Genomic DNA, 21,773 nt, shown 5'->3' with positions numbered 1-21,773 from the left:
CTTACAGCGCAGTAAGAATTAATTATATGCAGAGGCATATTTAAACGACACTTTGGCTAAAGCAGTGACAACAGGAGAAAATGGGCAAAGCTGTGATCCCAGGGGCCGAGATTTTAGAGGGAAACCTCTCCCTCGCAGACTGGCTGGGCTGGGGCTGGATGGGTTTTAAAAGCTGTCTGCCCCTTCTCTTTAGAAATCATGTTTGCTCTCACTCACACAGTGCTGGCGTGGAAACTATGATCCAGTAAAAAATAGTTTTAAAAAATTCTTTTTACAAAAGAAAAAGGAATTCACAGTCATTATAAAAGCTTTAGAAAAGACAGGTGGGCAAAAAGTACCTGCTGGAGAAAGCCACTGTTATCATTTTGGTGCTTTTCTTGCCAGCCTGAGAAGGCAGTACTTAACAGTAAGGAACGATTCTCTGACGGTGGAATTTTGAGTATCTTTACAAAGTTTCTTGGTGAGAAACTGCAATACCTGTGAGGCTTCCTATTAAGCCCACTAGTAAGGTTGGTCCTAACCCAACTGTACCCTTCCCTGAGATGCAAGCACATTCCTGCACTTAACACGTGTGTCCAGAGAATCTGGTGATGAGAGAATCACGGAAGAGTAGACAGAACCACCAGGATAAATGCCCACTGCCCCCTTCCTTATAAACATTCATCCTTGGGACTTCCCTGGTGGCGCAGTGGTTAAGAATCCGCCTGCCAATGCAGGGGACACGGGTTCGAGCCCTGGTCCGGGAAGATCCCACATGCCGCGGAGCAACTAAGCCCGTGCGCCACAACTACTGAGTCCGTGCACCACAACTACTGAAGCCTGCGTGCCTAAAGCCCGTGTTCCACAACAAGAGAAGCCATCACAATGAGAAGCCCCTGCACTGCAACGAAGAGGAGACCCGCTCGCCACAACTAGAGAAAGCCCATGCGTCCAGCAACGAAGGCCCAACGCAGCCAAAAATAGATAAATAGATAAATTTATGAAAAAAAAATTCATCCTGAAAGAGAACTACTAAGTCACGAGGAAGAGGAAGAGTCTAATCACGTAGGTTGTGTAGCCTGGTTCTTGGCACAGGTGGACAGAGGAAAACAAAAGCAGTGATACTTCTGAGAAAACTGATAGAAATCGGCCGGAGCCCTTATTTCTCCTGCCGTCGCCCCCAGGAGGGACTCTGGCTCCAGAGCCACACACTCACCCATCCAGACTTCCCCGAACTGCCCGGCGCCGAGCTTCTTCACCAGCTTAATGGATTCCCGGGGGATCTCCCAGGCATCTTTGTCCCACGGCTTCTGTGGTTTGGGACTAATGCATGCCTTCTCCAATCTTCTGCACAAGCCATCTGACTGCTCTAATTTGAAAGAGAAAATAAACGTGGAAAAAGTCGTCCCTTGTATTTTACCAGTATCCATAGGGAAGTCCGGACTATGAGTCTTATCATTTTCAACTTGCCAAGGTCTACGAACCTAAGATGCTTATAGGGTTATCTTCTGCGTAATCATGACTTTTGAAATTCTTAAATGAAAGACAATTTAAGACAGACTTGATTTTATTCATTAGTAATGCTAACCTATAAATATAAAAACAACAAAATGAACAGATAAACAAAGGCTGACACGTTGTCACACTTAATAGAATATAATTCTAATTACAGAGCCCATGTAAGCTCTCCAGGGCACATTGGCGGGAACTTGGTCACGTCACCAAGGGGCCCCAGTGCCAGAACAGGGCCAGGGCTCCACAAGCCCTCAACACACGTGCCAGATGGATAAATGGATGGGGGTAACAGAGAGGGAAGGAGGACTCCACAAAATCTGGGGTACTTGCTCTCTCCATATTTTGGGACCTACGCAAATTTTATGTGTAATCCCTTGGAGCAGGTTGAAGAGATAAGCAGTAACAAGAGTTGCCCACTACAACTGGCCTCAAACACACAGTCACGGGTTCAGCTTAGCCAGGCTATAGAGCAGATTGGCGACAGAGGACCACTGACAGGCCACTTCTAAATATTTTGGTGTTATTGTTATTTCTGTTTTCTTTCACCAAGAGTAATACGTACTCGTGGTATGTACTTTACACACACATAGACATGTATACACTAGGACACAGTTCTACAAATTTGCATTCCTATTCCAGATATTTAAAGATGCGTTGTAAAAATACGTACTATGCGAAAACAGTATCCATTTTTCTCTTTGCAATTCTGGAACATTAACTCTTAAACAGCACAAACTAGGTGGGAAGGACTAGGATAATTATTCACAAAGATCAAATCTGACTTTGAATGTATACTTATAGATTAATTTAGAACCAACTACAGAATATCATCTTCCAACTTTATCCAAAAGAAATATGATACATAAAACATTTTATTCAACATAGTATTGGAAGTCCTAGCTACAGCAATCAGACAAGAAAAAGAAATAAAATGAATCCAAATTGAAAAGGAAGAAGTAAAACTGTCACTGTTTGCAGATGACATGATAGTACACATAGAAAATCCTAAAGATGCGACTAGAAAACTACTAGAGTTCATCAATGAATTCAATAAAGTTTCAGAATACAAAAAAATTTAATATAAATGTTTGACACCATATATTTATCATAATAGATGTATCTTTTCTTGTCTGACCTTGCATTTTCACTTACTTTGGTAATGCTTAATCATGTCACTGATACAAGGAAAAGTGATTCGTGGGGAGATGTAATAACCCCCATTGTCCAGACTTCTGATTTTGTAGTGCTTAATAACGTCACCATGCACGGGGTCATAATCTCTGACAGACAGGGAGTAACTTCCTGTGGGGGAAGAAGTACAAGCAAAGATTACACTTACATGTTGTAAGTAAGATTGGCATTATGGGGGAGGGGAGGATTGGGAGTTTGGGATTAGCAGGTGCAAACTAGTATGTATAGGATGGATAAACAACGAGGGCCTACTGTATAGCACAGGGAACTATATTCCATATCCTGTGATAAACCATAATGGAAAAGAATATGAAAAAGAATATATATATGTATAAGGGAATCGCTTTGCTGTACAGCAGAAATTAACATAACATTGTAAATCAACTATACTTCAATAAAATATTTTTTAAAAGGTTGGCATTATACACACCGTGGACATATTTTGCCATAAAAATATGCAAAATATAAATTGAGCATGTATATAGTGCATAATTTTAAAGTCATAAAAAGTCTACTTGACAAAGCTAGTGCTTTGTTTGCTGTGAAGCTTACCAACACACTTTTTCTTCTTTGTGATGGTTTTTTAAAAATTATTTTGCTGAATTGAAAAGTTATTTTGATTTTCTTTCTCTTAAAATTTCAAGTTTTATACTAAATAATAATTTAAGAGGCTCAGTAAACATAAAGCATGGTAAAAAAATAGCCATAATTATGTCTGCTTTTATGTTACTTTTAGTAGCAAAACTAATAATTTAAGCTTCTTATTTGTTATCAAACTATAAAACTTTCACTACCAGAACATAGTACAGGCATATCTCAGAGATATTGAGGGTTCAGTTCCAAACCACCTTAAGAAAGCAAATACCCTAATAAAGTAAATCACACAAACTTTTTGGTTTTCCAGTGCATTAAAGAAGTTATGTTTACACTGTACTGTAGTCTATTAAGTGTTCAATAGCATCAGTTTAAAAAACAACATATATGCTTCAATTAAAAAAACACTTTATTGCTAAAAATTGCTAACCATCATCTGATCCTTCAGTGAGTCAAAATAGTAACATGAAAGATCACTGATCACAGATCACCATCACAAATATAATAATAAAGAAAAAGTGTGAAATACTGCAAGAATTACCAAAATGTGACACAGAGACACATTTGCTCATGAAGTGAGCAAATGCTCTTGGAAAAATGGCACCAATAGACTTGCTCGATGCAGGGTTACCACAAACCTTCAGTTTGTAAAAAACTGCAGTATTTGCAAAGCGCAATACAGTGAAGCCAATAAAACGAGGTCTGCCAGTAACTGACTTTTTTTCCAAAAAAAATTCTCTTTTTTTTTTTTTTTTCATAATTCTAGAATCGTTTCTAAGAATGATTTCCTAAACAGTGTTTTATAAGAGACCTTATGTCACTTCCCACCTTTTAATGTTTCACTTTCTCTGATAAGAAAAGCTCCAGCGCTGTTCCCCGGTGCCAGAAGCTGCCTTTCTGCATCTTTCCTGGTTATATCCTTGAAAAACCACCTGAGAAGACATATTAACATTTCATGGGTGTTTTAATCCCGGGAAGGAAAAAGACGAAGAATAAACAAGAAACCCAGAGCGACAAACGGAACCGTCCCAGACGACACGGGAAAGGACTCACTCTTCCGTTTCCAAGGTGTTGACTTTGGCTACGTAGTTGCTGGGGATGAAGCCTTCTCTCTTTGTCGAAAGGGATTTAGCTTTCCACCATTCTCCATGCCTGGAATAGAAACACGCATCCAAAAGGGTTTGTATTCAATGACTCAAGAACTACAAGAGCAATTGTCTTAATGTGTCTGTCTTGCAGGGTGAGGGAGGGCGGGGAAGACCCCTGGAAACCCAGAATCCAGGGAGAAAGTTCATGCTTCTTGCTAAAACATAAATACGTTCAGTGATGGAAGCAAAAGAAAACAGTCTCACGACTGAAGTGTGGGTCGCTGTGCTCAGAGCTGCCCAACGGGAGTCGGTGAAAATGGTTCCCATCTTGCAGAAACGAAAAGTTCATATCTAAGAAATGCTTTAGGGGTCCTTACAGAAACGGGAGTCAAGGGAATAAAGGGCCATAGTTCCTATGTTATAAACTCCCTTGTTAAAACATCTCATTTCCATAGACACAAGCCATGGGAAAAAGAAACAGAAAACCATAAAATAACCCCAAGCAGCTAGGCCTCATCACCACACTCTCACCTTCTGTGAGAGGCGTGGAGCCGGGGAAGGGGCTGGGGAGGGAGGAATGGACGGGTCCCTGTGAGCCGCAACTATGTTCCCCATCAGATTCCCACACCCAGACGGGACCCTCGTCTGCAAGACGTGAAGGACAATTACAGCTGCCACCAGGCCGTGGTCCACTACATGCCTGTGCCACTTTTATATATATATATGTACACACATAACCTTCACATCAACCCCATGACAGAGGTATTGCCGTTCCTGGTTCATAAGTGAAGACACTAAGGTGTGGAGTGGAAGTGACTCGTCAAGGTCACACAGCTATCAGGTGGCAGGGCCAGGATTTGGCTCAAGTTCACACTCAGCCAGGAACTGACAACTGCTCTCAGCCACTCACTCAACACCATAAACTTAATCAGGGTCTCCCTCCTCCAAGCAACCAAGGGTGTCGCGGTTGGCAGGCCAAGGTGACGCCATATGAAAGATTACTGGAATTCTCGGAGTTCATTATCCTCAGCACATTGCTGAGCCCTGTGGTCTGAGCAGGGCCACAGGTGTGCGAGTCAGCCTGGAGGGGTCACGGAGATGACGTCCAAGCATCTTCACAGAAACGCTGAACGCTGAGTGGGGACTCTCCCGAGACGACCACTGCTTCAGCACCACGTCCTGAGGAGTCACACCCAGTTGGACCCATACACCCAGGCTTAATTTGAGTAAAATAACGAAATAAAAATGGTAAGGGGCTTCCCTGGTGGCACAGTGGTTAAGAATCCGCCTCCCAATGCAGGGGACACGGGTTCGAGCCCTGGTCTGGGAAGATCCCACATGCCGCGGAGCAACTAAGCCCGTGCGCCACAACTACTGAGCCTGTGCTCTAGAGCCCGCGAGCCACAACTACTGAGCCCACGAGCCACAACTACTGAAGCCTGCGCACCTAGAGCCCGTGCTCTGCAGCAAGAGAAGCCACCGCAATGAGAAGCCCGCGCACTGCAACAAAGAGTAGCCCCTGCTCGCTGCAACTAGAGAAAGCCCACGCGCAGCAATGAAGACCCAACACAGCCAAATAAGTAAATAAATAAATCAATTTTTTTAAAAAATGGAATTTAAATAACATGCAAACGCCACATAGACCCAAACCTCTTAAGGCAGCACTGATGGATAAGGAAAGAAGGGGAAAACCCTTGGGAAGTGCTCACAGCAAAGCCTAACAGGAAAATCTCTCTAGCCCTGCTCCCTCGGGCAGCAAGGAGGCTGGGGGCCCCATGCCCACCCCAGAGGGGTGTCTGCTTCACTGTGCTGCTGGCGGCCAAGGGCGGCAGGCCGGGGGGGATGCCCGGGCGCACTTACTCCTCCAGGACTTTCATCTTCTCTCCTTTCTTGAAGGACAAGTCGTCTGGGTGGATGCCATCATAGGGGTACAATGCGACCACGATGTCTCCTTGCTCCTCTGGATCTGAAAATGAAGAACGCAAGCGAAGACCTTTGAGAATCCACAGCAGAAATGTTGTAACAAATTGTCATGGGGCACAAAGGACGCGGAGAGGCGCTGAGAGATGGGCAGCTGGAATAAAGACCTGCTTCCTTCCTAGTGGGGCTCGGGGCCTACGTGGTCCATGGTCGGTCACATACTGCGCACACCGGTACAGTGTTTGTTATCTCAAATCACATAGACCTACGACCACAATAACTTCCAACTCTAGGTTTAAGAAATGATACACCCATGCTCACAGCAGAGTTATTTACAAAATCTAAAAGGAGGAAACAATCCAAACACACTGTGACGAACGGATAAACAAAATGTGGTCTATACATACAACAGAATATTATTCAGCCTTAAAAAGGAGGAAAATTCTGACGGATGCCACAACATGGATGAACCTTGAAGACATTACGCTAAGTGACAAAAGCCAGACACAAAAGGACAAATACTGCTTGATTCCACTTAGGCGAGATTCCTGGAGTCGTCAAACTCATAGAGACAGAATGTAGAATGGCGAGTACCAGAAGCTGGGAGGAGGAGGAATGGGAGTTCCATGTTTGATGGGCACAGAGTTTCAGTTTGGGATGAGGGAAAGTTCTGGAAATGGATGGAGGTGCCGGTTGCACAACAGTGTGAAGGTACTTAATGCTACTGAGCTGAACACTTCAATGGTTAAGATGATAAATTCTATGCTATGTGTATTTTTTCACAATAAAAAAAAAAAATCAACAAAAACACCCAGGACAACTACTTTACAGAGGCTCTAACAGTAAAGAAGCTTCCATGCTGCCGTGAAAACATACCTTTATTTTGAAACCTCTGTCCCGGTAAAAGCTGAGAGTCTGCAACCTACGAGAGAATATTTGTTAGAAAAATACATTTTTATGTTTAGCTTTTTACACTTACATTCATGTTGAATGTTGCATCATTTTCCAGCAGAAGCGAATGGGGTTTAGATTTGTTAATTCATTAAGCCAGAAAGAAGAGGAGTGCCGAGGAGCAGTCCTGTGGAGCTGCGTCCTGACCTCCACAGCCCAGGGAACGGCTTCTCCTTCTCCAGCGGCCACGGGCCTGGCGGCAGGAAATGACCAGGGCTCTGAACAGTGGCTGCGAGCTGCTGACCCAATCAGCACCCTCCCTCTGATTTGGTACCAGACCCCTAATATCACTGGGGGAGGCAATGTGACCAGCTAAATGGTGATGCTTTCCGATTCTCCGGCATTCTGTGCAGATGCGGAAGGAGTTTATCTGCAAGCAGTTCGTGTGGGGCTTTGGGTCTGACTCTCGTATTCCCTGGCCCTCTTCTTTCTGCCTAGAAGAAGGTAACGAACTGGGGTCTCAGCAATATGGAAACCAGTCACCAGAGACAGCAGAGAAAAAGATAGAGAGGGGCCCTGGGGGTCACCTGGGGCCCTGGGGGTCACCTGGGGCCCTGGTGACCTTGTGGAAGTGCCACCCAGCCCAGGACTGCTGATCTTCACAACTCCCAAACTTGTCTTAAAAACTTCAGTCAGGGCTCGGTCTCTAGTAGCTGAGAACAAGTGCTAACAGATCCAGGCTTCCTGTGGCTGACCCTGATTCTGTTATGGGGACAGATGGCATCTCTGTTATTTTAGTTGAGAGGTGAATTATCAGGAAGGGTCTGGTGGCACAAAGGCCACCTCAATCACCTTTTAAATCAAATCCTTTTTTCCCTCAGTGACCGTGGGGAGGATGTGTAAGACCTCTTGAGCTTCTTTTAGAGCAGGTACTGTCAGAGGCTTACACCCACAAATCATGTTTCTCCTTGATTAAAGCGATTTAGTGGAATGGGGACCAAAACGGTTTGTACTGAAACTTAAATTTCTGATGAAAGTCAGCCCATAAAATCTGCGGGGGTGGGGGGGCATTACATTTTTCTAGTATCAGAAAATCTTGGGTCCATATTATCCTTCAATGCTGATTTCAAGAAGCTTTACACTGATTTTTAAACTCATTTAGATGTGCATAATTAGGATGCATGATCAACTTTAAATGAGTTAGAGGAAACAAGATGAGAAACTGATTAAATCATTTTGAAAGCAGCAAGCTGATTTTCAAATATCAAAGAGTCCTTAGTTGACAAATGTTTTAACACACTTTTTATAAGACCAAAACACGTGTATGGAACTCATCGATCATCACTCTTTTTCTTTAAAATGTCTTTTCCTTAGAGTGTTGTTGAATTTGCCTCAGTTCAGCCTTGATGTCACATCACACCGCCTGTACTCAATCCAGGGGTGGATTTTGGGCACGTCTGGCCGGAGCTGGGTGTTATCTATGGAATAAGGCCAACTGTCTGGTTCGTAAACAAGGGCATCTGTGACCACAGAAGGCACAAGGAAGCGTTCCCGGTGTGTGGGACGGAGCTGAGAGGCTTCCAACATGTTTACTACTTCTGCTTTCTAACTTAACTTTGGAACCTCCTTTACTCTTAAGGAGAGGGAAAACGGTGCATAAGTTTGTACTGTTTCCCTTTGCTTTTCTGAATAAAGGACATCTTCTTTCATCACGTAAGAAAAATGGGGGTTTTAAAGCATGTAAAATCTATAGCACATGATACCAGAAAAAGCCAGATCCTTTTTATGAGAGCTTTGAAGTCTATAATAAGAAAACTATTTGTGAGTCCAATTCCTGTATCAGTTCACTTTCTATAAGTCATATTTCCATAGACTAGTTCCACATCTATACCTATAATATGTGATGCTTTTAAATATTACATTTATATATTTATGATCACCAAATTATTAAAGTTATCAATAATCTTATACATTTTAAGTTTCTATATATAAAATTACAATGTTAATGTATCTGTCTAGAAATATCAAGTATGGTAATTAACAGCATAATGTACTCACTCTTCATCTGCACTTCTTTTTAAGAAGGCCAACAGTGACTTACCAATTTCAATACTGACATGTGACTTTGGCACACGTCAACCTGCAGCATAATGGGGAATGAGGGGGAGAGGGCTGGCAGAGGGCGTGACAACAATAACATACTTCTGGAATGCCAAGGCATTCAAAAACATGTCAGATTAGAGAAACTATGAAAACTCTTAATGAAGGCATTTGGGCTAACGTGGAATAAGCTACTTCTAGCTTAAATGCTGAGGAATTCCATAAAAACCAGGCAATGGGAGATATACATACATACATATAATGAGTGAATAGATGGAGAGGATATAAAATCTGAAATAAAGTGCATTTAAGGTTGTAATTATCCAAATTATTATTATTATTATCCAATTAATAATTATCCAATTAATTATTCTTCTCTCCCATGAAATGCGGCATTAGTCCTTCATCTGCCAAGCATTTCTCGGATGCATCAAACAACACATCACTCATACAAAAATGTTGGTACAGATATCTGTGTAAGGTTAGAAGGCAGAATTAGTTATGCTTTTAAAAAAAAAATCCTTTAATTCTCTGTAATAAGTCATGGCAACTTCAGTGTTTGTACTATTTTGAATTAATTAAAGAACAACAAGATGGGATAAAGTATGATACACCAAAGGACCTATTTTGGCTTCTGACTTGAATCCAGCATTTCCTTCTAATCTCACTATCCATCCTAAGTCACACCAGCTCAGATGCATATCTTTATATATAAAGAGTGGGTCTTCACACCAGGGATAGGAAAGGTGATTATCTCCACACATAAGAAGGTGACCAAAGCCCCCTTTATTGTACATTCAGTGGCCTGGTTATCCTGAAAATATTTATAAGCTCTTTAAAGGATTAAGTTACAAAGCATATCAAAAATTATTGGAGGCCCAAGTAATTGACGTGATTTTTTTTTTTTTTTTTTTTTTGCATGCACATGGTACAGATTTGGTGTTTAAATTACGCAGCCATGCTTTGATCCTGCTGTGGGAATGCTCCCCTGAGACTATCTACTTACTGGCCTTTGCTGTTTATTGGACGTTGGATCTCTCACATAAATAGTTCGGTCAGTATTACGTACTGGTTGAGTCTTCAAATCTATTCCATCGTCTTTCAGATTGTCTTTCCTTTTTGATTTTATACATCCCATAGTTCCTGTTGGAATACAAAAGCCATGGCATTGTTTTACCATTCCAGAACTGGCTTCAAGCCACCAAAATCTCTCCATTAACGAAGAGTTAAAAAGTACGCTTTTATTCTTCATTGCAGATGGTTTAACAAACTCAAAGGTGGATACTGTTGACAAACTAGCCGCTTGTTCACACATTTGTTCATTCATTCATTCAAAAACTATTTATTGAGCATCAGTTTTATGTCAGCAAGATATAATTCTTGCCCTAAAGACACTCATATTCTTGTGGCGAAGATGGGTGAATTAAAATTACAATACAATGTGGCAAGTCAATGACACAGGCTGCACAGGACATAGGAAAAGACATCGCACTCAGGCAAGAGGAAAAGGATGTGGGCAGGGAAGTGTCCTGAAGGAAATGCTCTGTGAGTCAAAATGGGAGTGATGTCAGCCAGGTGGCAAAGTCAGTAAAGGGATTCCAGGAAGAAGGAACTTCACATGCAAAGTATCGGCCCTGAGATAACAAGGCCCCTTCAGGGAACTAGTTCAAGCTGACCCCCTCAGGGAACAAGGAGGGAAGTCCAGGAGTTGGGCTGGAGAGGGAGGCACAGCTGAAGACAAATGTCACTGTGCAAGGTGAAGTGAGGGGACCTGGGGCTTCAAAGGCATAGAATCTGCCTCTAACCAAAAGTGGCTTGGGGCCTGGGGCAATGGTGGTGGCCTTCACCAAGACTGGAAATAAAAGAGGAGGCACAGGCATGGAGAAAAGATGCTTGCAGGCACACCCAAACAATCGCATCCTGTACGTTTCCCAGTGAGACTAGCGAGCCTGGGGACCAGGAGAGACGGCCGAGCCAGAGGCACAGGAGGGTGCCGTCAGCAAGCCTAAGGCTTCAGGGAAGAACCGCCGACAGAGGGGGGGGCCTTTGCGGGCAACCAGACAGGAGGAACCACCCCTCTGAATGCTAGACTCCTATTCGTCTATTCAGTTAACACTAGGATGTGTAGAGCGCCACCCAAAGCACTCTGGGGACTCCAAAGATGATTTTAAAACTGAAATCAGATATGAATATTGCCGTACAGTACAGCCTCATGGTCAAATTTATACACTGAAAACAAAACAAAATCTGTTATGAGCTCCATGAGAAGGTCTTAGAGGGCAGAGTTCCCAAACCTGAAGGCACACCAGAATCGTCTAGGCTCACCTGGGCCCGGGGAGGGGGGCGGGGGGCGGGTGCTCCCCAGTGATCTGTGTCATTCTGAAACACTGCCAAGGGGGACCCCTGCCCAGAACTTCAGAGGACGATAGACGGATGGTTCCGCGTGGGGAAGGCGGGCGGTGGGAGCTCGGAACAGCTCCTGGTGTACAGAGAAGCCTCAGGGGCTCTCCTCTGAACTGTCATCCTCTCTGCATTGTCGCCCCAGCTCATCCTGCGTTTGGTCCTGCAGGCTTCCAGGAGGTCTGCGACCTTCACCTTGTTCATCATTTCATTGGTTGACGTAGGAGGCCTCTAAGGACAGTCACACCCCTTTCTGAAACTAGCGAGCTGTGGTTCCCAAACTAAAGGGGAAGCAAGTACTCCTTTGACTCAAAATGGGACAGTTTTGTTGTTTTTTTTTTCATCTGCTAAAGTTTCTGAAATGGAGATGGGTTTTCTAGTTGATCTGTAAATAAACAGGGGAGTTCTTTTCGGACCAGGCCCACCCTCATCCTCCAAAGAAGCTGTGTTTAAACCATCCGCATTAAAACGGTGATGCCTGAAGGAGGGAACTCGGTAGCGGAAAAGGCCACCCCGCGCGGACCCCCGATTGCGCCCCGAGCTGCGAGGGGAGGAGCCCGGCGGGTGCCCAGGACGCACGCGCGCCCGGCCCCGGGCAGCCCTGGCTCTCCCCGGGCAGCCCTGGCTCTCCCCGCGCCCGCTTTTCTCCCCAGGCCCTAGCCGGCTGGGTCGCTCTCCTTTTTCCAGATCTGGACCTAAAGGTTACCTCCCCAACAGGTCTTCCCAACCACCCTACTGAAGAGGTCACCCCTCTGCCCACTCCTCACGCTTTACACTCTCATTTTTCTGATTAAGACGGCCATTCCGTTACACGTGGGTTTCTTTAAGGTCAGCTCCCCAGACGGAACCGAAGCAGACGGGCCGGGTCACAACCTGCCCCTTCCCTGCAATGTGCCTGCTCAAAGCAGGTGCTCCGAGAGGGTTCACGGAAAGAAGGGAGGGACCAAGCGCTCTGGCTGCTGCACGGGGGGCTTCCTGTGTGCTCATCCCAACCCCTCCTGCTCAAGGTGGGCAAGGAAAGGAGACGCCCCCGCCCCAGCCGTTGTCGTTTTTATTAGAGACACAGGGACAGAGACCTCTAGCACTAACTTCTAGTTTATAGGAAGCACAGAGGTTAGAGGAACAAAATGATCAGACAAATCCACGATGTGCCAAAAGCTGGGCACCTCAGAAAGGACAGGGGAGGGGAAGGGGCGGAGCTCTATCTTGAACGAGCTTTGAATGAATGGGGGGGGGGGGGGAGGGGGGAGGACACATGGCTGGATCCTTGGGGGAATCTGAATACGTGTGAACGTGATCGCGGGCAACTGTGCGCTTTAAAGGCGTGATGACGGTACTGCGGTCACGCAGGAGAAGGTCCACATCCGAGGAGATGCACGCAAGGCGGGCAGGGATGCAAGCTCAGGGTATCTGCAACTTTCAACACTTCCGCCAAAATGAAAAAGAGAAAGCGGGCCGGGGGAACAAGAGGAGGGGACAAATGTGGCAAAATAGTAAAAAAAATTAGTGAATCGATGTGAGGGTATTCTTTTTTTTCTGTAGATTCGAAATTTTCAAAATAAAAAGTCGGATAAGGGAGAAAAAAGGAGGATGGTACGAACAACTTTATGAAAAAAATTTTTTTTCCAAAATCTTAGGAACCCCTGTAGTGCGTATGTGTGCGCGCGCGCGTTTGTGTGTGAAGGCAGGAGATGAGATTAGAAAAGCGCTTTGTGGGTCTTAGTTACAGAGCGCAGAGCGAGGAATCGCTGACCCAGACCTCTGAAGGGGTGACGGCGATGGTCCGAGGGCCCGCTCCGTGGGAAGGAAGACGGAGAATGAAAATAAAAAGCAGGTGGATGTGTGAGGAGGTGATATAATCCGCAGATGATCGTTTATTTACGCTTATGTCATGATTTCCCCTCCCCCATCACATGGATAATTGAGAACCAAAAGGACGTACGGCAGAGGAAGACCCTAACCCACGAGCACTGAGCTTTGAGTTTGGGTCCCTGCAATTCAAACACTCAGGCAAGAAAGCTCAGAGAGCATCTTGTTGCGTCAGGGGATAAACACCACCCGCTCACATCAGGTCCTCAATTCTTTTCACTGTACGAAGGTACCAGAAAAGCACAAAACACACGCCCCCCCCAACAACAACTGAGAGCACAGTTACGTGTTTGCAAGTGACAGGAGCTACGCTTTACAATGATTTACACCTTAGTATTTTTTCAATTAAACATTTGTAATTTTCTGAGCATCTCATTTAATCCTCGAAGAAACCCCATGACCCAGGTATTATTAACCCCACTTTACAGAGAAGTAAACTGAGGCTTAGAGAGATTAAATGGCTGGCCTAAAGCCATTGCACAAGTGAATGGTGGACTCACATAGCTTTAGCCTAAAGTCTGTGCTTTTTCTTTTTTTTTTTTTTAAATTACCATGTTGCCCAACAATGGCTATTTTGAAACATGCATTTTATCTCCTTATTAATAATACTAAAGAGATTGTTTTTATAGCCTCTTCTTTCTCAAAAGGATCTGAAATGCTTTTACAAAAAGTGAGTTTAATAAACTGGAAACAGAAAACTCGAGGCAGGGAGAAGAGGAGGATGCGATCTGGTACTGCAGATTGCAGTACCCGGTGGGCACCAGATTTGCAGTAGCAGGCTTCCTGGCAGGAGCAGCCAGAGGAAAGCCCGCATCATCGCGCTTTCACCAGGGAAAGAGGAAGCTGACCTGGTCCTCACCAGGCAGGGAGGCCCCAGCATGAGAATTCTAAAGTTTTGTATGATGGGCTTTACATAAAGTGCTGTGGATGATGTAGATGACAACGTCTTCAATTTTTTCGTTTGTTTGTTTAACAGTAAATGAAGGCACATTTTACATGTGGAGACTTTGAGTTACTCATAATAATACCTGAGTGTCTGACATGCAAATACAACCCTGGGATGTTCACACATAAGCTCGAGTAGGTGATCTAATGAGACAGAGACAGTGGGCAACCCTCTGTCACAAAGGGAATATGAATGAATGTTCATATCAGTCTTATTTATACTACAGACAGAGACAAGGTGTCCATCAGTAGGGGAGAGTCCATTAGATGAGACCAAACTGACATATTATGAGACTGAAGTGGGTTAAAAAGAGAGATTTGTATAATTTGGATGTTCTTGACCACCAATCATTATTGACTGAAAAAAAATCATATATATCAATCAATTTATATAACCAATCAGTATATACATATATATACGCACACACACACACCCATATATATTTAATGTCCACAGAAAAAAGTCTGAAAGGATACCCACTACCGTGTTGGTTGGGTTCTGAAGTCCACTTGTAAGGTGCACAATCGTATACAGAAATTTTCTCTTAAAAATTCCTAAGGAAGACACCACAATTTGCAAAATATTTTGGAGTAAAGGACTGTGAAGTTGGATTGCTAAACTCAGATCCTGGGTCCCTCAAGTATTAACTGTGTGAACCTGGGCAAGTGGCCTAACCTCTGTGCTTCAGTTTCCTTCTGAAAAAATGGAGATAACTTCATCAAGCTCATTAGGTTGTTATGAGGATTAGATGAGTTAAATCAGTTAATATTTGTAAAGTGCTTAGAAGTATACTTGAAGCAGCACACAGTAAGAGCTAGATACATCTTTGTTAAATACATAAATAAATGTGGTCCAAATGCCAGTTTTCCCTCCAACATTGGAAGAGAAACAATCCCATGATGAGAAGCACAAGGAAACCCCACCTCACCCCAAAGAGGGAACGGCAGAAGCACATCTCCCATCTCAGCCTCAGGCTGACACATGGGCCACTTGCATTTTCTCCCTCTCTGCCCCTCCCCTCTTTTGGCCATGTTACTCTGCTGTCCACTTTTATAACATGATGACCTGAATGTAAATGTGTGTATTACTCTGTCATTAAGGGAGAAGCGAAGGAATTGTGTAGTGAAAGAGGTTCCTGAGTTTGGATTTGTATAATATACATTTTGGGTAATATTTTGTTATTCATCATAAGTTTCACAAGTTTAAAAGATATTCCATCATGTCTATTTCAACCTGAAGTCCATACAAATTCACCTCCCTCTCGGCTATACAAAGATTTTTAAATCACCAATTTCTCATATTCTGAGAGCTTAAAGAAATCAAAAACAGGAAATTGGATGCCACTTCCCCTATAAAATCTGAATCCACGTTTTAACAGCTATTTCACACAATCCTAGATCTTAAAATTTAAAAACAAAGGTACTAGAATTTAACCCCTGAGAACCTAAATTTCTTGCCTCTACAAACTGCTACAAAAGAAACTGTTTTTTTTTTTTATTTTTATTACGACTTACGCATTTTGTTTTTTGACGACTGATGCATTTTCTGCCTTTATCCTAGCAGCCAAAAAGAAATTTAAAACATTTTGTTCCCACTTCACTGCAACTTCCCAAGCTGAGCTCGTAAATTTGCATTGCGTTTTCCCAGCAGCAAGTGAATGACTCATCCACAAGCTCTGAAGTCTCCCTGCTGTCGCTGCCCTTCTCTCGCCTGACCTTGCAACATCAAGTGGTCGTGTTCTGGAGTAACCAGAAACATCTCTAGGGTAGGAGACAGACGGCGCGTGGGAAAAAAGAGGAGGACGTGGAATTGCTTGCTCTGTGTCTGGCGCAGCGCATACCAGGATGACACCCCGACAGATGGACCTGTGCCTGGCGATCAAAGGTCCCCGTTAAAGTGGACCTTGGCCCATCGGCCTTGAAGCTGCACTTCTATCCACCCAAGCCTCCTGCATGACTGTGGAGGGAGCTCATCTCCCAAAGAGGTTTCTGAGTTAGGGAGCCTAGAACGAGAAAGGAAGCCCCAAGGACATGGAGATGGGTGGTAACGATCCCCCAGACAAAAGTGGCCTTGAGCTTCAAAAGTAGGTTGAGTTTGGTTCAAGGGTCATTCACAGGGACTCGTCCTAAAACAATTCTTATCCATGCAGTCTGCGACCAGTTGCATAACTCAAGAGATGTACTTTGCCCACCCAAACAGAAACCTTGTAGGCACCCTTTGATTGTTTTCCTTCTTACTTTACTTTCAAGGATGAGACTTTGGAGGCTTTTTTAGAGAAGCAAAGTCCACGGAGGAGTTGCGATGCTTTCTCCAAACTACTTATCAGAAAGAAAGGGGGTCAGACAAGCCTCACAGGTGTCCTCGGGAGGGCAGAAGAGGAGAGAGTGCCAGAACTAACTCCGCGACCAATGCCATCACTTCCAACCTAACTAGTTGTCTTTTCTTTTGTCAATTTTCCTAAATTCCTTTTGCAAGAGATAGAATTGAAAAGGGTAGAGCCAGACTCTCTTTACTTAGGCAACTAAGGTTTTTGTTTCTTATACACCATGGTAATCATTTTCATACATTCTTGATATTTTTCCTCAATAAAATCACCCAGAAAGCCATTGTCAACACAGTTGGAAAGCTGGTAACCCAGGTCCACCTGGCTCCAGAGCCTGGCTTTCTTACTTGACCAGCCTCTCCTATAAAGCCCTCCCTAAGGTCTAAATACCTTATGAAACAAGAACACTGTCTTGGGGCAACTAAATCGATGTCATTTTGGTTCTTGGCAATCCCCAGCTCCCAGCTCTTCTCTAGGTTCCAGGTCAAGAGCAAGGCTTTGACGACTTGGCCCACAGAGCTGCTCCTGTGGTATGAATGTCACCTCCAGTCTGTGACTAAGGTTGAGCCATCGGGCTCCCCCTTGAAGGAAGGGCGATGGGATTTAAAAGAAGTACTTTTTGATTTACAAGAATGAGAAAGAGGAGCCTGAAGAGGAGAGCATTGGAAAGACTGGGAAAGACTGGGAGAGAACCAGTGTCCAAGGGGTCAGCCATCCCCCATCCACTTTTTTTTTTAACTGAGCATCTCTGGCTTTCTTGCTTCTATGTCATTTCTTCATTATTATTATTATTATTATTAAATTAATTTTTATTGGAGTATAGTTGGTTTACAATGTTGTGTTAGTTTCAGGGGTACAGCAGAGTGAATCAGTTATTCATATACATATATCCACTCTTTTTTAGATTATTTTCCCATATGGGTCGTTACAGAGTATTGAGTAGAGTTCCCTGTGCTCTACAGTAGGTCCTTATTAGTTGTCTGTTTTATATATAGTAGTGTGTATACGTCAATCCCAATCTCCCAGTTGATCCCTTCCCCCTTACCCCCTGGTAACTGTTAAGTTTGTTTTCTATGTAGGAAACATCCACTTTTCCTATTAAGAAGCAGCTGGGTAAGGGGGTGGGGTGGGAAGTGGCTTCAAGACTATCTGGATGGTTCCAGGTCCCCTCCCTGCTTTGTGTCTCCCACACGGTAGAGCACGAAGGAAAGGAGGTGTCAAGACAAGCCTCCCCTCACTCAGCCTGTTGAAGGTTTGAAGGGGGTCCAGGTGTTTCCGACTGTCCTAATGTGATCCATTTGCTTGGGAGGGGGGCGGGTGTCAGTGTAACGTTCCCCCCAGTCAGCAGTGCCGGTCCTATCAGCAGGCACACCAAGAACATGGAAAGAATCTATGGCTTCTTTCTCCCCAAGTAACACAAGAGAAACCTACATCTACCTACATCTTGGAAAGGAGCAGAAGAAATGGGAAGGACCAAGCTCTCCTCTTAAAGGAATAGAGTCGTGATGGAAAAGAGACTATTTAAAATGGAAAAGATCTGAACCCACTTGGCAAACTGAAGGCCATTTTTCCACCTGCTGCTACTCAGAGCGCTGGAGAGAGAAGAGTTAGACAATGCGAAGCTTGCTTTCTTCCTTTCTTTGCACAGCTGAATTGCAATTGTAAAGTCTGCAAGCCTGCTACACACAAGATGCAGTAGGTTCTGGAATTAGATAGTGGTGATGGTTTTACAGCTCGTGAATACACTAAAGACCACTCAATTGTACACCGTAAAAGGGTAAATTGATGGTATCTGAAGTGTATCAATAAAAAATTAATTTAAAAAAGGTACCCCCCCCCCCCGGAAATGAGAGATCCACTGCAAGTATGGCTGATTTCTTCTTCATTAACTTTTCTTTATGCCTTTGTGATCAAAATCTGATACATTTTAATTTATCTCGTGTTTGCTGATGTCTTTATCTGGTTTGAAACCATTTCTTTATTATGTGCTTTAAGACACAGACACGGCTGCAGGAAGACCCAGGGGTTAGGAGTCAACTATAACATGAATGTGTAGCATAAAAATGTAAAGCTAACCTGACACGAAGATATTCTGAAATAATGATGCATAAATACAGCAACTTGACTGCGTTTATCAGAGCTTTAATAAACCAGTACAGTTTTAATCACTACATGTATTAGAATAAGTCCAGAAAAGAAGTGCAAGACAACTCCAGAGATAGACGAGGTTCAAACACCTGGAGGTTTGGCGTCCAGGACAGAGAAGGTGGAAGAGTAACTCGGCTCTTGCCTGGAAGGGAGAGCGGAGAGGTCACGAGAGGTGCAGGGAAGTTAGGAGTCGGGACGCCTGACTGCTGGGTCCAGCCTGGACTGTCCTATAATGATGGACAAAACCACTCCCGTCTGTGGCCTCTAATCTCCTCACCATGAAATGAAATTGCTGGGCTTGGCAGGAGAGAGTTAGTGATAGTCTTCACCTTGACAACACTTATCAAGGTCTTTAAAATGTATCCACTTCCCAACACATCCTCACCTCCATAAATAAGTGATTTTTAAGAAAATAACTGGGCAGTTACACAAAGCTCTGTAGAAAAGGATTTTTATGGTGAGACTGTTTGTAATACCATCCAATTAGAAATAGACTTGTTTGACATGGAAGCAACCTAAATGTCCATCGACAGACAAATGGATAAAGAAGATATGGTACGTGTATACAATGGGATATTACTCAGCCTTAAAAAAGAATGAAATAATGTCACTTGCAGCAACATGGAGAGATTATCATACTAAGTGGAGTAAGTCAGACAGAGAAAGACGAATAGCATATGATGTCACTTATATGTGGAATCTAAAAAAAATGATACAAATGAACTTATTTACAAAACAGAAGCAGACTCACAGACTTAGAAAACAAACTTATGGTCACCAAAGGGGGAAGGTTGCGGGAAGATAAATTAGGAGTTTGGAAGTAACATATACACACTACTATTTATAAAATAGATAACCAACAAGGACCTACTGTATAGCACAGGGAACTATACTCAGTATTTTGTAATAAGCTATAATGGAAGAGAATGTAAAAAAAAAGAATATATGTATATATATATAGTATACAACTGAATCGCTTTGCTGTACACCTGAAACTAACACAACATTGTAAATCAACTGTACTTCAATTTAAAAAAATAAATTAAAAAAAAGAAAAAAGAAATAGACTTGTTTGCCAAATAATAGGTCATTGGTTAAATAAATGTAGAACAGTTCTCGAAATTCATTTCACCCAAAGCCAGTTTTCTGAGGATTTTCATTTTACAAGATGATCAGTTTATCAAAATTTGTATCTTTTAACTATTTGTGAGGTGTATATAATTTCATATTTGATGGGATGTTTTAACAGCTTAGTTTACTGACGGTTTGTGTTAGAGTAGTTTTCAACAGCTTAAGGGTATAACAATTCTTATCAAATGTAATTGTTTTAAAAGCTTTTGAAGATTTCTATGATGCTTTTTTTTTTAACATCTTTATTGGAGTATAATTGCTTTACAAGGGTGTGTTAGTTTCTGCTGTATAACAAAGTGAATCAGCTATACATATACATACATCCCCATACCTCCTTCCCTCTTGCGTCTCCCTCCCTCCCACCCCCCTATCCCACCCCTCTAGGTGGTCACAAAGCACCGAGCTGATCTCCCTGTGCTATGCGGCTGCTTCCTACTAGCTATCTATTTTACATTTGGTAGCGTATATATGTCCATGCCACTCTCTCACTTCGTCCTAGCTTACCTTTCCCCCTCCCCGTGTCCTCAAGTCTATTCTCTTTGTCTGCGTCTTTATCCCTGTCCTGCCCCTAGGTTCATCAGAACCTTTTTTTTTTTTTTTTAGATTCCAGGTATATGTATGTGTTAGCATATGGTATTTGTTTTTCTTTCTGACTTACTTCACTCTGTATGACAGACTTTAGGTCCATCTATGATGCTTTTTTAAGGAATGCTCTATTTTTAGAAACTAAGGATAGTTGAGTCTTCTTAGAACTATATTAGCCTTAGTTACTAGTAATTAGTAGCCTAATTATTAAGAATAATTATGAGATAACTGGAGAAATTTGATCATTTACTGAATATTTGATGACAGGAGGAATTATTGTTATGTTTAATAATGGTATTAAATTTATGTTGAAAAATGATTATCTTTTAGAAATAAAATTAAAATATTTATGGATGTAATTTTAGAAATAGTAACTAGTAGCTTAAATGTAACATGAGATATGTTTGTTTCTGTAGTTTCCTAGTTCATTTCTTAACTCTATCTTTACGTTTTAAGCTAATTTCTAAAAATTCTTTGACCCTAGTAACATGTTTTTGGTTATGTTTGAGGCTCAAGTCTTCTGCTTCTTTCTAGAAATTCCTCTACACACCTTCACTTCCTTTCCGCATCTCAAAGCTGTTCCATCCTTTCATATCAAATGATTTTACAAACAGCTGACAGATCAACACAGCTTCATTTCTCCTTAGAATCCAGAGTTTTAGCATGCTATATGTGTTGGGAATGTTTGATCACTTCCAATTTCTCTCTGATGCTTCTAAATTGAAATCTAAACTTAAATTAAAATTTTAGTTTTTTAATCGCACAACCCTCAGACTTGATATGCCATTTGAAGAACTAGCAGGAGAACATTAAAAATGTACAAAGTTTCTTTAAAAAATAGAAATAATATTCAAATAGTTAAAAGAAACACATCTTCTGGTAAATTGAAACATTTGATAAGTTCATCAAATTGGCCTTTAGGCAATTGGCTTTTGTAAAATTGATCTAGAAGATGATACCTCAACACGAAAGAATACTAGTGGTCACTAAAATACTGTACATTATATTTGTTGACATAAAAAGATATTCACAATATATTTAAGCTAAAAAACAATACATATAGCATAATACCATTTTTGTGAGGGGAAAAGAT

The 21,773-nt window shown here is 42.6% G+C and overlaps 1 protein-coding gene across 4 annotated transcripts in view; it reads right to left on the bottom strand.

Moving 5' to 3' along the window:
- Nucleotides 1–21,773, bottom strand: part of LYN (LYN proto-oncogene, Src family tyrosine kinase) — a 111,035-nt gene that overhangs the window by 46,384 nt on the left and 42,878 nt on the right. For 3 of the 4 annotated variants that reach the window (XM_068526037.1, XM_068526039.1, XM_068526038.1), the window contains exons 2-8: nucleotides 10,285–10,421; nucleotides 7,164–7,209; nucleotides 6,228–6,333; nucleotides 4,333–4,431; nucleotides 4,108–4,211; nucleotides 2,647–2,796; nucleotides 1,196–1,348 (exon numbers count right to left, since the gene is read on the bottom strand). In XM_068526037.1, coding sequence (XP_068382138.1) covers nucleotides 1,196–1,348; nucleotides 2,647–2,796; nucleotides 4,108–4,211; nucleotides 4,333–4,431; nucleotides 6,228–6,333; nucleotides 7,164–7,209; nucleotides 10,285–10,416 — 790 coding nt within the window. In that variant the 5' untranslated portion in view covers nucleotides 10,417–10,421. The remainder of the gene's footprint in view (nucleotides 1–1,195; nucleotides 1,349–2,646; nucleotides 2,797–4,107; nucleotides 4,212–4,332; nucleotides 4,432–6,227; nucleotides 6,334–7,163; nucleotides 7,210–10,284; nucleotides 10,422–21,773) is intronic. The other variant, XM_068526040.1, reaches the window with a different exon arrangement.

This window comes from Eschrichtius robustus, chromosome 17 (assembly GCF_028021215.1).
Source record: "Eschrichtius robustus isolate mEscRob2 chromosome 17, mEscRob2.pri, whole genome shotgun sequence".
Taxonomy (NCBI): Eukaryota; Metazoa; Chordata; class Mammalia; order Artiodactyla; family Eschrichtiidae; genus Eschrichtius; species Eschrichtius robustus.
The sequence above is the reverse complement of the archived record's forward strand: the minus strand, read 5'-3'. Positions and strand labels throughout refer to the sequence as shown.